This window comes from Schistocerca nitens, chromosome 4, assembly GCF_023898315.1.
Source record: "Schistocerca nitens isolate TAMUIC-IGC-003100 chromosome 4, iqSchNite1.1, whole genome shotgun sequence".
Classification (NCBI taxonomy): Eukaryota; Metazoa; Arthropoda; class Insecta; order Orthoptera; family Acrididae; genus Schistocerca; species Schistocerca nitens.
In genome coordinates, this window is record NC_064617.1 from 986,480,545 (window position 1) to 986,496,754 (window position 16,210).

At 40.0% G+C, this 16,210-nt stretch overlaps 1 protein-coding gene across 1 annotated transcript in view; it reads left to right on the forward strand.

Moving 5' to 3' along the window:
• LOC126253697 (lysosomal alpha-glucosidase-like) overlaps window positions 1-16,210 on the forward strand; it is a 141,691-nt gene that overhangs the window by 33,886 nt on the left and 91,595 nt on the right. The window contains 2 exon segments of the mRNA XM_049955224.1: window positions 1,366-1,456; window positions 7,957-8,125. Of these exon segments, the coding sequence (XP_049811181.1) occupies window positions 1,366-1,456; window positions 7,957-8,125 (260 nt within the window).

Genomic DNA, 16,210 nt, shown 5'->3' on the forward strand with positions numbered 1-16,210 from the left:
GAGCCAACGTGCTATTAGCCCGTTGCTTCCCTGCCGACGTAGCCGAGCCCATTGGCATACTGCCGACATCCCACTGGCCCGACACCTGCCACGACCTTCTCCTTCACAGCCATTCCTGTCACTAGATACTTCCTCCTCCGCTACCCTTGGCACTGTCTTGGAAGATTTCTGTCATGAAGAACAGTACTTCTACTTATGGCTTGTATCGGTTAGAAAAATGCACCAATGGTGACAGATATCATTCGAAATCAATCTGCAACAAGATAAATAAATTATATTTCCGCAACTGGTTGCTACATTATTTATAATTTTACATACTAACTAGTTATTTTGTTTTAGTTGGATATTCTTTGAATGAAGATGCTTTGTAATTTTTGAAGTCTACTCCAGCACTGTAAGAAGTATGCTTGAGTATTGGAGAGGTGCTTTCTTACTTCCTGATAATATATGTTATATAGTTTGGTATAAGTGTTTAATATTTTGCAGATTATTAACATATCTTTCTTGATAAATAAAATTCAGTTGTTCACACAGTCAGTCTTGACATACATGGCACCCACAGTTGTATTTGTAACAAGTACATTAAGTAATCAAGTTGGAGAACAACCCACGAACAGGAGGAGGAAATTTTTAATTTTTTAATCATTACCCAACTCTTAATATTATTATTTGCATTTAGTAATTTAATAAAACAGTGCATATTTATACATTTCATAGATTCAGCTGCAAGAGCAGCTCTGCATTCAGCCTCTGACTACAGCTTATTCATTTATACAAATAATTAAGAATGTTGTGTTTGCACAACTAAGGCAGTGGTATTTGTTTGTATCTATGAAACCACAGATCTGGAAATTTACTTGCACTCACGTTAAGTGCTGTTGCATCTACGTGGATGTCTTTATAAAATTTCTAATTTGAATTGCAGTGCAAAACTCACTTTGCATTGGTAGAACACAAGTAAATTAGATTTATTAAACCATGTTACATTTAAAAAATTTTAGCCTATTCAGTTTAAAAATACTTTTTACCTGAGAATGGTAGCTGATTTTTCAGTGTTGATTTGTTCCACATTTTTTTACAAGAATTTTCCTTGTGTACATGCCTTTACTAAACTGATATAGAAGGATCTTCTTTGATTAAAGTAAGTTGTGTAGTCCTTGAAGCTGATTAAGTCCTAGACCACTTTCAGTTTGTAGCTTGTGCATTTGTATAGTGTATCCCATGTGACATGTACATCCTCAATATTTTACAATTTATGTATTTATTTTATTCTCTTGTGTAAAATTTACTTTTCAATATTCAATATGTAGTTCTTTGTGACAGCTTGAAACCGAATCATTTATGTAATTTATCTGTTGTTTACAGAAAAATCTGTATGGCTCTCATCCTTTCTTTTTACTTCTTGATGAGAACAATAATAGTTCTGGAGTTTTTCTTCTAAACAGCAATGCTATGGGTGAGTATGTAAATACTTTAACTACACATTTCTGGTAGTGCAGGATAATCCTTCATTCAGTACATATATTGTATGACAAGAAGTTGTGTTTGACTTCGGTTAGTATTGTTGACAGTTACTCTGCGATATTTATTCCAACTTATTTACCAGTGAAATACCAGAGACATGGTGCATAGTGAAACATAGCAATACCTTTTCATCATTATGCATGTTTTAGAAACAAATAAACCAATGCTCTAACATTGAACTCAACTGCTGAATTGATCAGTTAGTGGAACCACAACTGATTAGTAGGCTTGAGAGACATAATATAATTTTATCAAAAGTAAAATTCACTTGAGAAAATTGTAATATTGGAAGGAGACTGGCTAATACATACCTGGATGGGGTGAAATTCCAAGCAGTGCCGATAGACACAGTTATACGTAAATATTTCCTCTGTTGAAGGTAAGCACTGGCCAGCTTTTCCGTCTCCTTGTAATCATATTATTTTACACCCCTCATTTGTCAGTTTATTAATCAATTGAATTAAAAAACCTACTGGGTTGTTGTGACAGCTTTTGTTAATTTTTAGTAATAATAAATAAAATTTATCAGTATTATGTGCAGTCAAGCAAAAAGTGAAGTGGTGTATGCACACTGTTGGGTCAAGAGATTCTGGAGACAAATGAAAACAGTGAAACATTAAAGGGGTTGGAAAGACAGAATAAGTACCAGTAGTTTAATCCTGTCATTGAGAGACATAATATAATTTTATCAAAAGTAAAATTCACTTGAGAAAATTGTAATATTGGAAGGAGACTGGCTAATACATACCTGGATGGGGTGAAATTCCAAGCAGTGCCGATAGACACAGTTATACGTAAATATTTCGTCTGTTGAAGGTAAGCACTGGCCAGCTTTTCCGTCTCCTTGTAATCATATTATTTTACACCCCTCATTTGTCAGTTTATTAATCAATTGAATTAAAAAACCTACTGGGTTGTTGTGACAGCTTTTGTTAATTTTTAGTAATAATAAATAAAATTTATCAGTATTATGTGCAGTCAAGCAAAAAGTGAAGTGGTGTATGCACACTGTTGGGTCAAGAGATTCTGGAGACAAATGAAAACAGTGAAACATTAAAGGGGTTGGAAAGACAGAATAAGTACCAGTAGTTTAATCCTGTCATTTTTTAATATTTTTATCGATCTTCCTTTGTTGTTTGTAGAACAGCACTGCATATTATTTATTGGTTTATATTTGATTATTAATTGATATAGTCTGGCTAATTGGAAAATTAGGCATCGGACGTTCATAAGTAGTCAGTTTTGGAGGACGAACTTACTCCCAAGGTACCAATAACTAAAGTTCTTACTGTGTGCTTATGACCCGTGCCTATTTATTCTCCCCCATTATTTTGTAACTCATCCCGTCCAAAATTTTCTAATAATAATAAAGAGGTTGCAATATCTAAACACTTTTTTATGACACAGTAACCTTATTTCACTTTAATTTCGAGTATCACGTTCCTACTTGTTCTGATCCCCCTCACACCACGATTACAATTACTTATTTGTCACAATATTATACTAATTACCATTGCCGATTTCTTATGGTAGGGTTGCCGTATATATAAAAAATAACTTCCGCAATATGAAATTAATCTTGTGCTTCATAATTACCATTTTAACCACAATCACTTTGCTCACATACATGCAAGTCTTACTCACATGATGTCTTTGGTGCAACGCTCTCCCTTCTTTGCACCACACAATGTCCAGATGCCAACCTAGGCCTTCTAGGTCTATGGGGCATCCCCATCAGCAGTGCTGCTTTGTTGTAGCAAAGAAGCATAAGCATTCAATCTGTCAAGTAGAAGATCGATCCTGTACCTTTACAGGTTCACTTTTTTTCATTAATCCCTACTAATAATTTCCTGTCTAATTCTTGACTTGCAGTGGATTTTTATTATGTGCATTTGCTGCCCTAATTCTTACTGTGTCAATATGCCAAACACTTCTTGTTTATGTCATACATGTACTAATCAGTTTCTTTTTAAACATTTCCTGTATACGGTAGTCCTGTTTTTAATTGTAGTATTTAACTACTAACTTTTTTTTAACTTCTTTCATATTTTTTTTACAAGTTGTTTTTCTTATGTTGTGCTTTCAGATAAGGTTCTTGAAAATACTTGCGTTCTATAAGTAACTTATGCTACATTAATTAGGAGATAAATCTCAAAAACTTGTAGTTTAGCTTAATAGAGAAGACCAGAAATTGAGTGTTGCTCTTGAATAGAAGTGATGACTGTTGTTCACTAAAAGATATCACCAAATATCAGAGAGAAATCTGCATATACATTTTTGTGTTTATGATAGCAACAGTTAACAATTTATTGTAAAACGTAGCTTACTGTCTGAGGGAATGTAATAAATCCAGTATGAAATCAGCTTGAAACAGTGCAATCATCCTTATCCTCCCAACTTCCTGAGTGTGATGCATAGCAATGTCACTGTTCCATTGATTATAATTGTGTATTTATTCTGCCATCTGTTTATTTAGTATCCAACAGTGATTTGAATTCCCCTCCCAGCTTGAGTATTGATATGGAGGACAGGTCAGAGATACCCGGGCTTCATATTCTGGCTGCAGTGTGCTCCTGCGAGGGGTCTCATTGCAACTACAGAAATATCATGTGGACCATTCATTGATGCGAGTGTGCTGGTAAATACCACGGCCTGACACTTGCCAGTCAGTTTCTCGCTAGTTTATTGAAGACTTAAGTATGTGCCATTGATCAGTAAGAGTTTTGATCCTGCCTATATTGTGTTTTTTATTTGAATTGCTCCCTGGGCTGTGTGTACATGCTTAATATGACTGTACTACACTTCATGAACTCCACTGTCACCTATCTCAGGTACCGCCTGTTTGTTCCATTGGTCTCTTCGTTGTCATCAGTCTGAGTACTCATGAATTACATTCTGCCTGCCATAAGTATGACAGAAAAGTGGTGACAAGAACTTTCCTACCACACAGCTATTCCAGTGAAGCATGGATCCTGAGTTTCAAAATTTGTGGCAGCAGCTGTTGCAGTTACATCATCATTGACAGCTGCCCTCGGCCGGCGGGGACACGCCGCATGCGTCCTCAACAGGAGGTATACCTCAAACGAGGTATAGACAACAACAAGAAATGCCCCGCATTTGATGCCGTGACGAAATCGCAAATTGCCGATGTGAGAAGCGTTTGCTGTTCAATGAGACCTTGCAATAGTTGCTCTAAAGTAGCCATGGAAACCTGTGGGTCAACGATGAAAAGGAAAAATCCACTACCTCGTCGCCAATTTTTATAATGTTAAGTTGAACACATATATTTCAAAAACGACACAACACATGTAAGTCACAGAGCAAGTAGACAAAGTAAGACATGTGTACGTGGTAACATTCAAATCAGCACTAAGTCCAAGTCTAGCGGCCGCTGGCTGGCGGGCCGCTCAGGTGGCACGGCTGCTGCATGGCTGGCATACAGCGCCGAATGTAGAGGACGCGCGCAACTGCGCAGCAGCACTTTGAAAGATTGGCGAGTCACAACAGCAAATCAGTGGCACAACATTGACTAGTTCCCAGTTACAACAAGCAAATTATCAGGGGAAATGGGCCACGATCCGCTACTATACAGGTGCTGTCTGCTGTACATCGGTGTTGTCCAGAGCACCTGGCCAAGGGGACTGACTCAGAATGGTGCACCTATTTCTCATTATGGTGTTGTTTTGTTAGCTATCGATGATTCTGAATGCTGGGAATGCTGGGTGGTGGTTCATCTCACTCTCTGCCCCTGCGTACTGAAGCTACTCCACAGCACACATTGGGGAATTTGCAGGATGAAGGCAATAGCATGGCATATTGTCTATTGGCCTGGTGTTAATGCCGCCATAGGGAACATAATCAGGAACTGCTTGGCTCGTGCCCCCAGTCATGTAGCCACAGCTTGCCCTGACCACTCCTGCCAAAGAGTACATGTTGATTTCGCCAGACCATTCCAGAGAACAGTGTGGTTGCTAGTCGTCAGTGCCCTCTTTAATTTTCGATATGTGGCAATGGAAGAGACCCCTTCCACCCTGCTCACTTAGCCCTCAGCAGGGTGTATACGGCCCGGGACATCCGGGAGATCCGGGAAAAACCCGGGAATTTTTTCATCCGGGACAAATCCGGGAAAAACCCGGGAATGTTTTAGAATTCCAGGATTTTTCATTGTTTTTGATTTCAGTTAAAGTTTTGTAGGTTTGACGTGTAAGATCTGATACGCTGACAAAGAACTTTAATCCACTACTGCTGAATAATACTGCAGCAATGAAACATAATCAGAGAATAACACCAAAATAAAAGTTTAGTTGCATAGAAAATGGGTAATTTACACAATGCACAGACCAGAGTGCCAACACCGAAAAGTGTCAAAGGCTTTAGGTCGAAGATTATGCAGTACGTCCGCAACAACTAACGTGCATTCGATGTGCGTGACGTCACAATTGTTTACATTTCTAACAGATCACCAGAAAATATTACGAATAGTGGCTTGAGATGCGTTACTTTTGTAGAAACGCACTTTGCCCAGTTGAGCGAGTTCGGCCTACCTTCGTAACGTTCGCGCCGCGGCCTGTCTTTCTCGTAGGCCTCGTGCTCTGGGTAACTGCCGTCATTCCCTAGCGAGATCACGTGACATGAGCTATGACCGGTTGACAAAAGTGCATCGCTCAACGCAATCTCTATTTTAGAGTTCTGGAAGCTACCGTGCTGTAATTTGTGTATATACTTTCGCAATACGAAAATAAACTCTGTGCATATTGTCTCGCATCAAACAACTTTCCAAACGCATTGTTTTTCCTGGATTTCGTTTCCTAAAGTGCTGGGACGTCCTCCGCCGGTATAAGACCTTTACGATTCAAAGGACTGATAGGTTTTACAGCTCCGAGGGAAAGTATACTGTTACTTAACACGGATGTATTTTCACCTGCTTTATACGTAATTTCATCTGGGTGAAATTGTATTTTTAACCGTGAAATCCGGGAAAAACCCGGGAATTTTTTTTTCTTGTCCACGTAGACACCCTGCCTCAGTGAACAGCATCTGCGTTTTAGGATCTTCGTAAATGTGATGGCATTGGGAACCTGATCACTGCTCTTTCCCATCCTTCATCTAATTTGGAAGGGGAATGGATGGTCAGAACCTTAAAAATGCCAGTGCACAAGATCTTTGACAGCAACTCCAGGCTGCACTCACCAGCCTCCTCACCACCTACTGGTCCACCCCCATAAATGGACATTGTCTGGCCAAAATTTTACACGAGCTCGGATCCTAAATCCTCTTCAGTGTGCTGTGCCTGATACAGCAGGCTCACTGCCCAAGCCTGCATCCTTATAATAGGGGCTCCCACATCTGGACTTGCACTTCCTGCCTTGCCCCGGGTGCACTCAAGGTGTCATTATCAGCAATAAGTGTTTAAAGGTTGCAGCCGTCCTGGAGTATATAGTCAGGCATCGCAACCGCCGCCAACTGCAATGAGATCGATTGGTAGATAGCTGGAGCACTCTCTTACTTCTCTTTTACCAGTCCAGGTAGGCATAGTGATACTAGGTTGCCAGATTGAAGATAAACTGCCATTATCAATGATGCATTTGAAGAACAAAGTAAGAATTTCAGATCTTCTTCATTCTAATATTTTATTACTACACAATGCTTAAGACCACCTTTATTTTAATCAGTAGTACAGTGCCAGTTCTTGGGTTGCTGCACAGTAAAGCAGAACGTGGAAATTCTTCATTTCATAGGTCGGAAGTAATCTGTCCGTGGATGTAAGTTGGTAGTTGCATTCTGAAAAGGCTGGTGGCTCGCCTCTTTGATCTATATAAATTAATTAATATTTGCGGCCTAATGTTGGGGTTTTACAAGATGACAGATCTTATTCATATCATCTGTTGTATGTAGCATGTGGTGTTTCTGTGTCCTGGTGACAATTCTATGAAAGTATATTAGGTGACCCATGTTCATATGATGGTATTGTCTTTGTTTCCTGTAAAAATAACACTTCCACTTACAAGGCTGGAAATTCTGAATGGTACTTTGAAAACCACCTACTAGAAATAATTCACATCCCCTTCCCTCCACTATCACCATATTTGAATATTATCAAATGGCTGCCATCTATGTTGGAAAAACAATTACAGGTCTGTTACTAGCAGAATGCAAGAAAGGTAGAAATCTCATTGCTCACCTTTCATTAATCCCTTGAAGGATTTCAGAATTTTTTAGATGCATGGTATGTTTGACAGGTGTTTGTATTATTTTTTTACCAATTAGAGATCAAGTTTGCTGATAACAGTATTTAGTTTCACTCCTACAAAACATTTTAAATGCTTATTTGTGCTTTTTAAGCATTACTGATGGGGCAAAGTCATAGTTCAACGAAAGGCTGGGTCTCTGAATTTGAATAAATGTCTAAAAAGGTGTTTACTCTGTTTTTAGAGGTGATTCTGCAGCCAACACCAGCAGTTACTTTTCGCACAATAGGAGGAATCCTGGACTTTTTCGTGTTCATGGGTCCTTCACCGGCTGAGGTGGTACAGCAGTACCAAGATATAGTGGGCTACCCTGCCATGCCACCGTACTGGGGGCTGGGTTTCCACCTCTGCAGGTAATTAACTCACAGTATCAGTTTCCTTCAAAAATTGTGCTAAATTTTATGTAGAATCAGCTGAATACAGCTGATAATTGACATCACTGAGCCTAGTTTATATTTGGTTATTGCCTTACTGATTACTTGGACAAGCTTGCTTCGATAAATGGGCCTTCAGAGAAAACTGACACAGATTAAATTAAAAGTTTGTTTGGAAATAGTTATAAGTAGTGTGTAGTCATAATAATAGCCTGGTTATCAGGAACCAGAATTCTTGTTGTTTGTAAATGTTATTGCACTATGTCTTTGAGACTTCCTCCTCAAATGCTTTCACGAAATATGGATGATGATCTTTTTTGCTGTGATATCAATGTCGACATTCATTCATTCATTCAGCTGGAATTGCTCAGCGATTGTGGAATGAGATGACTTAACATTTAGACACAATCTGTTCACAAAGGATAGAAGGAAAATATTGGAGTTCAGGTTCCATGAAAAAATGTCACAAGCTTGCAACTACCTGATATTAATTTGGCAATTATTTGAGACCCCATGAATGTAAATATGTAGATCAACAAATCCACAAGTTTGGTCAATATAACTTACATCACTTAGCATATTTTTCATTTAGAGTTGCAGGTCCACAGCTTCTTTGAGGTTTTGTGGATTTTTGTTAGTATGTGCACTGCCGTGACAATGCTGCTACTCTACACCATTGGCATGGGCACTTCGTGGGCCAGCAATGGTTCAAGCAGAACCCCACGAGAGGAAATGAATACTGACCATGTGAGTCAATCTACATGAAGCAGAAAGTCCCAAAGTCATAAAGACTTTCATAGGGATAACTCGGCACACAAATGGCACGGGTGGCTGTCGACTGAGCACGAGATAACAATGCTTGACACAATGCTCTGTGTGAGGTCCGTGGTAGTAGGACTCGGCATAACCACTGGCCCTGCTCGGCTTGTGGCCACCCACAGGTAAACGTCTCCGTCAGTGTGTCTGCCCGTACTGAGCTCAGTGTGTGCCCTCAATGGGAGGTTTCCCCACTATTCTGCAGTGCTACCCAGCCCAGCTCATCTGCCTCCATCATGATGTCTGCTGGTGGGGATACGAAATCCTTCTTCCCTGAGAAGGCCCCAAAGTGATGAAAATGGCCAGGCATGGGAAGCAATCTCCTGCACAGAGCCAAAGAGGCTGCCAGAGAACCTGCCAGCAGGTCGACCACTGAAGGAAGGAGCACTGTCACCATTAGTTCTCAATTATTCAAAAACAGTCTTAATCGTATTTATTATTATTATTATACCGCCAGCCGGTTTCAACCCGACATAGGGGTCATCTTCTGGGCGTTTACACCATCGGTCGATTGCTGGTGGTGTCACTCCTGTTTACATAACGACAGGAAACTATCATCTCGGCCTGCTGTCATGTTCTCTGGCAGTCTCTTTGGTTTTGTTACTGATATGGATAAGGTAAATGTAAGTGGATATAAGCTCTCTGCACATGTAATGAGAGAAAATATGGAGAAAGGAGGAGTCGCCATATATGTCAAAAGTTATAATTGTGCAAAAAGTATAGAAACAAAAAAGTTTTGTGTAGAGAAACATATAGAAGCATGTGCCTGTGAGCTTAAATTAAATAAAGGCACATTTATAATTGTAACTGTATATAGGTCCCCATCAGGAAATTTTCATCTATTTCTGAAAAATTTGGACTCCTTGTTGTGCTATCTGTCAGACAGGGGGAAGCAAATTATTATTTGTGCGGACTTCAATGTATATTCTCTGAAAGAGGGTAATAGGAAAAATGACCTTGAAGTATTACTCGGTTCTTTCAATTTGACACCCGTTATTGATTTTCCTACTCGGGTGGTAAAGGATAGCAGCTCACTGATAGATAACTTCTTTATAGACCAAGATAAGTTTAACCAGATAAATGCTCAGCCTGTTGAGAATGGTCTTTCTGATCATGGTGCACAGCTAGTTACAATATATGACATAGCTCCATTCAGCAATACTAAACAGTCCTCCAAAGTAATACGTTCAGTCAACGATTTAACAATTGCAAATTTCAGGGAAAGCCTACAGCAGTTAGACTGGGATGAGGTGTACCATGAACCTGATGCCAATTTAAAATATAATTTATTTCATGACATTTTTGTAAATGCATTTGAAAACTGCTTCCCCAAGAAAACAGTTAAATATACTCGTAAGAAACCTTGTAACAAACCATGGCTTACTAAGGGTATAAAAATATCTTGTAACCGGAAAAGGGAAATGTATCTGACAGCAAGAAAGAGTAGTGACCCAGAAACTATCAAAAATTATAAAAACTACTGTGTTATATTAAGAAAAGTTATTAAAAAATCCAGGAGTATGTGTATCATGTCTGAAATCAGTAACTCTGATAATAAAATTAAAACAATTTGGAATATTATTAAAAGAGAAACAGGTCAACCAAGAGCAGAGGAAGACAGTATTACCATAAAATTGAATGAAAACTTTACGAACAAAAAGTCAGAAGTTGAAAATATTTTTAATAATCATTTTCTAAATGTTGTGGATATAGTAAGATCCAGGTGTTCATTAGAAGATGCTAGGCTGTTAATGGAAGAGGCCATACCTATGCAATTTGATACAATTGAAATCTCACCCACTTCTCCCTCTGAAATTAGGAAAATAATAAACTTGCTTAAAAGCAAAAACTCACATGGAATTGATGGCATTTCCAGCAAAATACTAAAAGCTTGTTCTCGACAGATAAGTAAGATTCTCAGCCACCTGTGTAATAGCTCTCTGGAACAGGGCATTTTCCCTGATAGACTGAAATATGCTATTGTTATACCTTTGCATAAAAAGGGGGATAGATCTGATGTCAACAATTACCATTCAATCTCCCTTCTAACAGCTTTATCCAAATTTTTTGAGAAAGTAATGTATTCAAGAGTAGCTTCACATATCTGTAAAAATGAAGTACTAACACAATGTCAGTTTGGTTTCCAGAAAGATTTTTCAACAGAAAATGCCATATATGCTTTCACCAATCAAATTTTGAATGATCTGAATAACCGAACACCACCCATTGGGATTTTTTGTGATCTCTCAAAGGCTTTTGATTGTGTAAATCATGAAATTCTGCTAGACAAGCTCAAGTATTGTGGCATGAGTGGGACAGTGCACAAATGGTTTAATTCGTACCTAACTGGAAGAGTGCAGAAAGTTGAAATAAGTAGTTCTCGTAACATGCAAAGATCAGCACATTCCTCAAACTGGGGAACTATCAAGAATGGGGTTCCACAAGGGTCAGTCTTGGGTCCTTTGTTGTTCTTAATATATATTAATGACTTGCCATTCTATATTCATGAAGAGGCAAAGTTAGTTCTCTTTGCTGATGATACAAGTATAGTAATCACACCTGACAAACAAGAATTAACTGATGAAATTGTCAATACTGTCTTTCAGAAAATTACTAAGTGGTTCCTTGTAAACGGACTCTCACTGAATTTTGATAAGACACAGTACATACAGTTCCGTACAGTGAATGGTATGATGCCATTAATAAATATAGACCTTAATCAGAAGCATATAGCTAAGGTAGAATATTCCAAATTTTTAGGTGTGTCCATTGATGAGAGATTAAATTGGAAGAAACACATTGATGATCTGCTGAAACGTTTGAGTTCAGCTACTTATGCAATAAGGGTCATTGCAAATTTTGGTGATAAACATCTTAGTAAATTAGCTTACTACGCCTATTTTCACTCATTGCTTCCATATGGCATCATATTTTGGGGTAATTCATCACTGAGGAATAAAGTATTTATTGCACAAAAGCGTGTAATCAGAATAATAGCTGGAGTCCACCCAAGATCATCCTGCAGACATTTATTTAAGGATCTAGGGATATTCACAGTAGCTTCTCAGTATATATACTCTCTTATGAAATTTGTTATTAACAACCAAACCCAATTCAAAAGTAATAGCAGTGTGCATAACTACAATACTAGGAGAAAGGATGATCTTCACTATTCAAGATTAAATCTAACTTTGGCACAGAAAGGGGTGAATTATACTGGCACTAAAGTCTTTGGTCACTTACCAAATAGTATCAAAAGTCTGACAGATAACCAACAAGTATTTAAGAAGAGATTAAAAGAATTTCTGAATGACAACTCCTTCTACTCCATAGAGGAATTTTTAGATATAAATTAAGAAAAAAAAAGAAAAAAAATATTTAAAAAATAAAAAATAAACATAAAAAATAAAGAAAACAAAAAACACAAAAAATAAAGTTGTTATATTAACTTAAGTATGTTGTTAAATTAACCTAATTATGTCTTGTATTGGAAAATTCGACTCGTTCCACATCATTACGAAATATCGTATTCATGATCCATGGAACTAGTATTAATCTAATCTAATCTAATCTGTGCAGGAGATCGATACCCGAGCCTGGCCATTTTCGTAGTTTCCTGTCGTTATGTAGACAGGAGTGACACCACCGGCAGTCGATGAATGGTGTAAACGCACAGAAGATGACCCCTACGTCGGGTTGAAACCGGTTGGCGGTATAATAATAATAAATGCGATGAAGAGTGTTTTTGAATAATCGATTAATCGTACTAATCGCTGCTTCATCTCCACAACCGTGTTGTCCAAAAACCATTAGTTCTGCTGGAAGGGTGGAAGGTGCAAAGACTGAGGGAATGGGACGTCCACTGGCAGCAGCGGAGGTGAGGCCACCTCCACTCTCGAGAGGGGGCGGAGGAGGAGGAGGAGGAGGGCAGATCAGAATCCGTGGGCTCCACCTCGGTAGGTGGACGACGAGAGGACCGTGGATGCTGCAGAAACGGGGAAGCCCCGCACTGCACCTGCACCACGTCGCGACCACTCTGTCACCCGGCAGGCCGGAAGACTGTGGCGGTGACATCCCGACAGGGAGCGACTGCAGCTGAATTGCACGACCGACGTCCACCGCGAATAACTGATAACCTTCGTAGCCCGTCACGACAACCGACAGCCACCCCTATTGCTGGCGGTAGGACAGACCCAGAAGGCAGCCTGGGGAGGAAAACGAGGTGGACCACTGTGTTCCGTGGGTTGTGACTCGGGGTGCAACAAACTGAGGAGAGCGTGCTGCTGGCCCTCGTGCAGACATTGCACCAGATTGCACCTTTTGACTAGCATCATCCGGTACGTAGCCAGAAACCTCGACAATGTGTTGTTGTGGAAGAGGCAGGCACTGCCTTTTTCATTTGAGTCCTGAATGTACATGCCCACAAAGTCAGTGAAGTACACGGCAGCGACCCATGTGGGGCTGCAGGGAAAGTCCCACAGTCCAGCAAAAATACAGGTGTCCGAAAACTGAGTGTCACAAGCAGTTTCCGTGGCTTCCACACGTGGGCAGTCTCAATAAATGTGCAACAAATGACAGTCGAGGGAGGACTGCTGGTCTACCCAATGAGCAGAAGGAGAACGATACCGATGACCCAAAAACTGTCACACGTGGGAATTACAAAGCTGCAACTAATGCAAACCCAATGAGCTTGGCACGGCATAGTTCTTCGTTGTTTCAGAGACACCATCATATAATGTCAGGTACTAAGTTCAAATAAGGAACACTACATAAGATGAAAATTCAGGACATTCCTCTATCTTCAAAGTGTGTTTGGGGACACCAGGACAATTTCTTAAAATAGGGTCTGTCACATAAAAATTGGAACAGACGATACACTAATGGGAACCATAACCATATAATTAGGACAAAGTTGAAGTGGAGCATAAACTCGGTCCAGATGTTGCTGAAATCATAAGGGTGACAAATATTTGCTCTTGATGTGGGGAGAAAATAATAGGTATGGTGAGCCTTATGACTGAAGTTGACTTCAGGAAACCACAACTCCATTGGAGATGTTAATTGATGCCTTCTGGATCTGAGAAATATTGAGTGAAAAGAAGTACACACTTTTGTTGTTTTAAAAATGATTCAATGGGATTTGCAGTTACCTGCCTGTTGTCTATTAAGAAGTGTGTGTGTGTGTGTGTGTGTGTGTGTGTGTGTGTGTGTGTCTGCGTCTACTTTTGTTTTTGACGAAGGCCTTACTGGCTGACAGCTTTATTTTTGACAGTCTCTTTGTTGTGCCTATCTGTAAATCAGCATCTCTGCTATATGGTGAGTAGCAACTTTCCTTTTCATAATATTGTTACAGTCCATCCTGGACTTCCCATTGTTTGAAGTGTATTCCTGTTATAGACTCCTGCAACAGAATAAAAAAGCTCCATTCTGAATCCTAGGTAGCAGTGCACAGTCTGTGTAAAAATTATTTTTACTCCTTGTATTGTGGTTATGAACTTCGCAGTTCAACTTAAATTCACTCTTCCTATTAACTACTGATATTTTTATGCAGTAAATGGATTGACACACAGTATGGATCCAAGGGTCCCTGAAGAGGCTCCTGCAAGACTTTTTGGTTATCTGCTTTACATTCTTACTGCATCCTTCTGTATAATAAATACTTTTTTATCTTAGCTGCATTGTTCCTGAAGTTTAAGCCAGGGGGCCGTATTCAGTGTAAGTATGCTGTGTATGCTAGAAATCCTGTCTGTAGATCCAGGCAATAAGCAGAGATTTACAAGAGTAGAGCAGGCAGGACTGAGCTTTTTGATGAACTGGCTGGTGCCAACTCAGTTTATTATCCATCTGGACACCTAGGGATATTCCACACATGGAGCCTCTTACAGTGGATCCCCATTGTCATTACTTCTGCAAGTCATTTTTATTTTTTGGGCCAGTATGTGGTGTGTGAAACTTGTAATCTTCAACTGCTAATATATGAAAGTTCCCTCTTTGCACTTGTCTCAATGAAAATTGTATTGTTTTCCATTTCATTGTCTTAGCTTCAGACAGAATCAGCTGAAGCCAACCGAGATCCTGATCAAGTGATTGTAGCTGAAACCTAACAATGGAAAGTTCAGGATGAAATGTAACAGTATTATGAAAAGGATAGTTCTTACTCACCATGTAGCGGAGAAGCTGAGTCACAAATAGGCACAAAAAAAGACTCTCACAAAAAGAGGGGAGGCTGGGTTGGGAGAGTGAAGGATAGCAGGGAAGGTCTGGGGGATGATGCACACTGCTGGAGAGTGTGCTGGAATGAGGTGGAGGGAGAGTGGGCAGCTAGGTGCAGTCGGGAGCTAAAATGGAGAGTGGGGAAGAGGTGGAGGGGGGGGGGGGGGGGGGGAGGAGCGGAAAAGGAGAGAAGTAAAACGTGCATGGGTGGAATAAAGGAATGTGTAGTGCTGGAATGGGAACACGGAAGGGGCTGATGGGTGATGACGCTGGCTAATGAAGGTTGGAGCCAAGAAGGTTACTGGAACGTAGGATATATTACAGGGAAAGTTCCCACCTGTGCAGTTCAGAAAAACATGTTGGTGAGAAGGATCCATATGGCCCCGGCTGCAAAGCAGTCATTGAAATGAAGAATGTCGCGCTCAGCAACAGATGGTCCAGTTGTTTGTCAGTGGCCATTCATGTGGGCCGACAGCTTTTTAGTTGTCGTAGCCACATAGAATGTGGCACAGTGTGTTTGCAGTAGTAGCTTTTAGATCACATCACTAGTTTCACGGGTAGCCCTGCCTTTGATGGGACAGGTGATTTTTGTGACCGGACTGGAGGAGGTGATGGTGGGAGTATGTATGGCATAGGTCTTGCATCAAGGTATATTATAGGGGTATGAGCCATGAGGTAAGGGGTTGGGAATAGGGGTTGTGTAGGGTTGGATGAGTATATTGTGTAGGTTTGGTGCACAGTGTAATACCACTGTGAGAGTGGTTGGAAGGATAACGGGCAGTACATTACTCATTTCAGGGTACGACGAGAGGTAGTTGAAACACTGGCGGGGAATGTGAGTCTGTTGCTCCAGTCCTGGGTTGTACTGAGCTACGAGGGGAATGCTCCTCTGTGCCAGATGGTGAGACTGTGGGAGGTTGTGGGGGACTTTAAAGATAAGGGATGGGAGATTTGTTTTTGTAGAAGGTTTGGAAGATAATTACGGTCTGTAACGGCCTTAGTGAAATCCTCGGTATATTTCGAGAGGGACCGCTT